At 45.5% G+C, this 6,000-nt stretch overlaps 1 protein-coding gene across 1 annotated transcript in view; it reads right to left on the reverse strand.

Moving 5' to 3' along the window:
• LOC138752777 (uncharacterized) overlaps positions 1-5,544 on the reverse strand; it is a 60,402-nt gene extending 54,858 nt beyond the window's left edge. The window contains exon 1 of the mRNA XM_069915442.1: positions 5,326-5,544. Within this exon, the coding sequence (XP_069771543.1) occupies positions 5,326-5,506 (181 nt within the window). The 5' untranslated portion in view covers positions 5,507-5,544. The remainder of the gene's footprint in view (positions 1-5,325) is intronic.
• Between the last annotated feature and the right edge of the window lie 456 nt (positions 5,545-6,000).

The raw sequence follows: 6,000 nt of genomic DNA on the forward strand, positions 1-6,000 counted from the left end.
TATTTTCATTATTACTTTTGGAATCAGTCCATTGCAATGATTTTTGCTTCGTTCACCAGGTTTGCACTGACCATCAAGAACATTAACCTGAAACCAATCCCATTTTGCTTTCTCCACATTTCTATTGCCTACACATATGCCAATTTGCCTACCAACTTATACATCTTTGCAACATGGGAGGAAAGCAGAACACCCAGGGAAAATCACAGAGTGTGCAAATTCCACCCAATCAATACTGGGGAGTTAGGATCAAACTGCGATCATTACAGGTGGAAAAGAGCTGCACTTTATTAGTCTCTGAGGGAATTCATTGCCTTAATTTTGCCATTTCTCCCGAATATATGAATTTTTTTTTTCTTTAGTACTTCCACCACACTGTTTAGATACCGTCTTTCGTTTTCAGAAAACCTAAATCATATCCCTCTTGTGAGGTGAGTTGTGAGTAATGAATGGTTAAAAATCCCCTTGAGACTCAAAAGCCACATTCTGCCAATTGTTTCCTGCACATCAGCTAACTTTTCAGCCCAGGTCCATCTGGCAACATCCATTTACAATCCTCATACAAGTATTATATCTGTATCTGGCTGCACACTGAATAATATATCTGAATGTAGGATGCACATAATTTACAACATTGTTTAACAACCATGAAGAAGCAACACCATCACCTCTACTTTCTGAGGAGTCTGTGGAGATTTGACACGTTGTTGAATACGCTATCAAATCTGTCCAGGTACACTGTGGAAAGTATACTGACTGGTTGCATCACAGCCTGGTTTGGTGATTCAAATGCCCGGGACCACAAAAGGTTGCAGACAGTAGCAAATGTGGTCAAATCTATCACATTGTCTGATCTCCCATTCTTTGCAGGCACCTTTATGTGCTGCTGCCTCAAGAAGGCAAACCAACATAACAAAGATCTCAATCACCCTGGTCACAACCACTTGTCACTATTACCTTCAGGCAGAAGGAACAGGAGCCGAAAAGCCAGCATCTCTACATTCAAGAACATTTTTTTCCCTATCACCTATCAGTCTCTTGAACTGTCTGCGCTATTTCAAGTCACTTTTTTTTTTAAGCACTCAGGTTACTGTGAATATTTAGATTTATCTTGTGTATTTATTGTCTCTTTTAATTTAACTCAATTAACTTAATGGTACGTATATAGTATTTCTTTACAAGTACCTATTCAATTGAAGCAAGTAATAATTTTGGTGCATTCAGTAGGTACATAGTGCAATATGTGTGACAATGTCTGAAAATGATCTGTGAATTTTGTGTTCACTGTGGACTACCACTAATAATACAAAGCAAAGACTGAATATTCTCTCCACATACAATCATCGCACCCACATACAGTCAGTAGCACATGCCATCTGGAAGACCTGTCCTTGCCATTCCCAAAGCACATTGAGGTTCACTCCTCCTCCATCAGGCCACTCACCACACTAATTGCCAGTTATTGGGAATCTGGTTCAATGCTGAGATGAGGTGCTCATTTTCCTTTGAAAATAAAATAACAGCAGTGTTTGCAAGATATTTGGACAGTAAATGGAGAGAAAAGGGTTAGATGGACATGTGCCAAAGGCAAGCAAATAGGACATGCTCAGGTAGGCACCTTGAATGGCATGGATATTGGGTCAAAGGGCCTGTTCCCATGCTGTAAAACTCAATAACTATCATTGTAATAATTCTATCTCCTCAACTCTGCCACAGGCAAGGATCTAAATAAACATCTTTCCTTGACTTTCAATGGAATAACCCTCCTCAAGCTATTTCTTGATCTCCCTTCCATTCTCCTCCCTCTCCCTCATCATCATCGATATCCTGGAAGTCAACATTAAAGAATTGCATTGGCTACTTAACTAACAAGTCAGAGGTTGGATTTCCTGACTCACCTCCTGATACGCTGTTGTGGCAAGGCAGTTAGTGGTGCATCAAGAGGCAGTAAGAGGAGCAGTGAGGAGACAGCAGTAGCAAGGAGGCAACGAGGAGAGCAGTGAAGGCTGCAGTGAGAAAACAGCAAGAGGAGCAGTGAAGATTGAGGAGACAGCAAAGAGATAGAGAAGGGAGAAGCAAAGGAACTAGAAAGGAGGCAAGAAGGGAAGTAGTGAGGGGAACAATAAGGAGACAGTGAGGAAAACTGAGAAGGCAGCTAGGAGAGGAATGAGATGACAGCAAGTGGAAAACAGTGCAGCAGCAAAGGAAGATGCAAGGAGACATTGAGCAAACCTGTGAGGAGTCTGTGGGCAGAGCAGCTGGAACATAAAAAGGTGAAATACTTGGCCTCTCACACCAGGTCTGCTATTCAATAAAATCACTACTGATCTTCTCACTTATAACTGCTTTCCTTCACTAATCCCATGCCTCTTTATATATATATATAGAGAGAGAGAGAGAGAGAGAGAGAGAGAGAGAGAGAGAGAGAGAGAGAGAGAGAGAGAGAGAGAGAGAGAGAGAGAGAGAGAGAGAGAGAGAGAGAACATTACAGCACAGTTCAGGCTCTTTGGCCCATGATGTTGTGTCAACCTATATAAACTACTCAACAACCTAAACTTTCCCTAACTCACACCTATAGCATCTTATTCTTGCATCCATGTACCTGTCTCAGAGTCTTTTAAATGTCCCTGTTGCACGAGCCTCCACCACCAACCCTGGCAATGCATTTCAGGCACCTACTATTCTCTGGGTAAAAATAACTTACCCCTGACTTTCTTTCTTAAACTTTCTTTCCCTCACCTTAAACAGATGTCCTCTGGTATTTTCTACTGCCACCCTGGAAAAAATGTGCCACCTTTCATTATCTTCTGGACTTTTATAAAGTCACCTCCAAAGGGAAAAGCCCTTGCCTCATAAGACATGTTCTCCAATCCAGGCAATATCCTGGTAAATCTCCTCTGCACCCTCTCCAAAGCTTTGACATCCTTCCTGAAATGAGGCCACCAAAACGGAACACAATATTCCAAGGGTGGTCGAACCAGAGTTTGGTAGATTGGCAAAATTACCTCATGACTCTTAAACTCAATCCTGCGACTAATGAAGACCAGCATATCATTAGCCTTGTGAGCCATTTTGGGCTCCTCATTTAAGAATGATGTGCTGATGTTGGAGAGGGTTCAGATGAGGTTCACAAGGATGATTCTGGGAATGAAAGGCTTATCACCTGAGGAGTATTTGACGGCTCTGGGCCTGTACCTGTTGGAATTTAGGAGAATGAAAGGGGGATCTCATTGAACATTTTGAGTGTTGAAAGGCATGAACAGAGTAGATATAGAACAGTTGTTTCCCATGGTAGGAGAGTCTAGGACATGAGGGCACAACTTCAGGATTGAAGGGTGTCCACTTTGAACAGAGATGCAAAGGAATTTCTTTAGCCATAGATTGGCAAATCTGTGGAGTTTGTTGCTGCAGACAGTTGCGGAAGCAACTTTGGGTGTAGTTAAGGAAGAGGTTAATAGGTTGTTAACTAGCTGAAGCATAAAAGGTTATGGGAAGAAGGCTGGGCAGTGGGGCTGAGTGGGAAAACAGGTCAGCTCATGATTAAATATCAGGGCAGATTCAATAGGTTAAATAACCTATTTCTGCTCCTATGTCTTATGGTCTATGCTATCAACTTGTGGGCCACATTGCGAGATTATTCTAATAGCTAAAAAGAATCCATTGAATATAGTCAGAGAATGACCCTCCTCAGCACTCTCTCAACCAGAATTCCAAAGGTTCACTATCCTCTGAGTGAAGATGTTTCTTCCCACCTCTCTCCTGACAGACCTATAGCTGAGATTATGCTCATCCCCACACAGGGAAATATCAGCACTGTCCACTCTGTCAAAGCCACTTCAAACTTTGTGGAAGGAAGCAGCAGAGAGGCAAGGGCAGCGCAGCAAGGAAACTGTGGCATTGCATCTTTCTCCACACCTGAAATAGCAGTGTCCCAAAAATTTCTCCGAGTGATTTGGATTGTAAATATGGCCCTCCACGTAATGGTTCACCACTGACCAAAAATGTTCAAATATCCAAAAAAAACGAATGCATTACCAAAGTAATCGAGGAGATACTGTACATTTTGAATCTCGGTAATATATATAGGTCCACCGGATGAGGCAATTGTTTGTCATCGGTGCACAAGTAGAGATGGTTAGGTTACAAGTATAATCTGCGCGGGCACGACCCACCTCAGAGCAAGCCAGAGCTGCTTGACGATGTTAGGAATAGCAATTTGAACGATATATCGGCGGGTGACTGCGGGCTTCTCACGACAAGGTCCTCTGAGCGCAAGTTCGTGGCCGGCACCGGCCACCTCTGGTGCCCAGCCCAGAGCAGACATTTTATCCAAGAGGATTCCAGCGCAGCAACGAGAATGAACAAAAAGACAGGAGGACGCGCGTCGCCTTCCCCGCTGATGGTGGGGGTTTGGACAAGATCTGCAGCATCAGACTTTTACCGTTTTATTCAGCCCCCTCCCGGTTTTTAACACCCTCTCTCCAGACAGACTTCGTGGCTCTATCAATACGCCATGAACTTTCAATGAGCCCGATCTATGTCCAGCATTAAACTGCCAACGATGTCTCAATAGCATCTACCGTGTACTTGACCTCATCGATCATTAGATTCCACTCATTACTTCCAATCGCCCACACTCAAATCAGTTTGGCCTCTCCACCCATATCAAATGACCCGATTGCCTAATCTTACCGACTTTAACACGAATTAAATTGTTCAACGCATCCCTTGTCATCCACTCAATAGAATCATAGATGAACTTGGTCACATATTTGGTCAATTATGTGCCACGATGGAGATGCAATGGCGGGGCCATTCCATTTAATCTACCGTATTGAACTGAGCCAAAATACAACTAATCTGCAGCTAATGTGACCCAATAGAAATATGGACCACATTATCAACCGACGTGATCCGATTAATCCCCAAACAAATTCTATTTTCCCAATATTCCCTTCTAATATTCCTGCCGAATGTGTGAAAGCCGCGTGTATTTTCCAGTGAGGAGAGTTTGATGGGTCTCAATGGTTTGAAATCCATCCTCTCCACGACCTGTTGTTGCTTTTCCTTCTCTTCCAAGCAGCTGCTCCCCGTGGGAGCCTCTGTAAATCATTCCTCCGCACTGTCATGCAATCCCAGCGAAACAGCCACCCGTTCCCTCCTTCCAGTGGGGAGGGACGTCGAGGCCTTTAAAGACGATGGGAATCGGCGAACGGATCAGACAAAGGCTCCCGCTCAGCTGCTCTGGGAGAGTCTGGTGGGGGTCGAGACTGGCGAACAGGCTTCGCGCTCGCTGGGATCGCTCTCGAATTGACTGTTACTCACCGCCAACAACCGCTGCCAGCAATTGGAGGGAGAAAGCGCCAGCGAGTAGAGGCAGCGTCCAGGCCACGCCGGAGCCCAGCCGAGGCTCGTTGCCTCTTGCCATGCTTCTTCCACAAAGAGCCGAACTTCCAGTCTCTGTCCGCCGAGTGTGTGTGTGTCTGTTACCGCCGCCCTTCGTCATTTTAAATCCGTTTGGATTTGGGGGGGGAGGGGGAGGGAATGACGAGGGGCTGGGTTCACACTGTTGGGGAAGATGAGAATCCAATGAATCCGTGGGCTTCTCGCCCGGTCCCAGGGACGAGCTGCTGCAGACGTCGCGATGACGCGCCCCTGCCGCCGGGAGCCGAACCCCACATCAAGCATTCACACACAGTCGATTCCCCCTGGGCTTTCGTAGGGGTGATGGCGTGGCGTGGCCAGACGAGAGGGACAGCAACATTGGAGTAATCGGTTTAACCTGGATTATCAGCGGGGATCCAATTCAGACAGAAGCAAGCCAGTATTCGCATCGTTGCTCGTGGTGTGTTGGGGACGAATGAATGGGAGGACGTGGATCCATGCACATGTTCTCTCGCACACTCGTTCGGGCTCCCGCACACGCAGGGCTCTCCACTCACCCTCATCCACCGAATCAAACCTCACACTCTCAGCAGCTGCTGGGTTTGCCACGGGCTG

Source organism: Narcine bancroftii, chromosome 2, assembly GCF_036971445.1.
Source record: "Narcine bancroftii isolate sNarBan1 chromosome 2, sNarBan1.hap1, whole genome shotgun sequence".
Classification (NCBI taxonomy): domain Eukaryota; kingdom Metazoa; phylum Chordata; class Chondrichthyes; order Torpediniformes; family Narcinidae; genus Narcine; species Narcine bancroftii.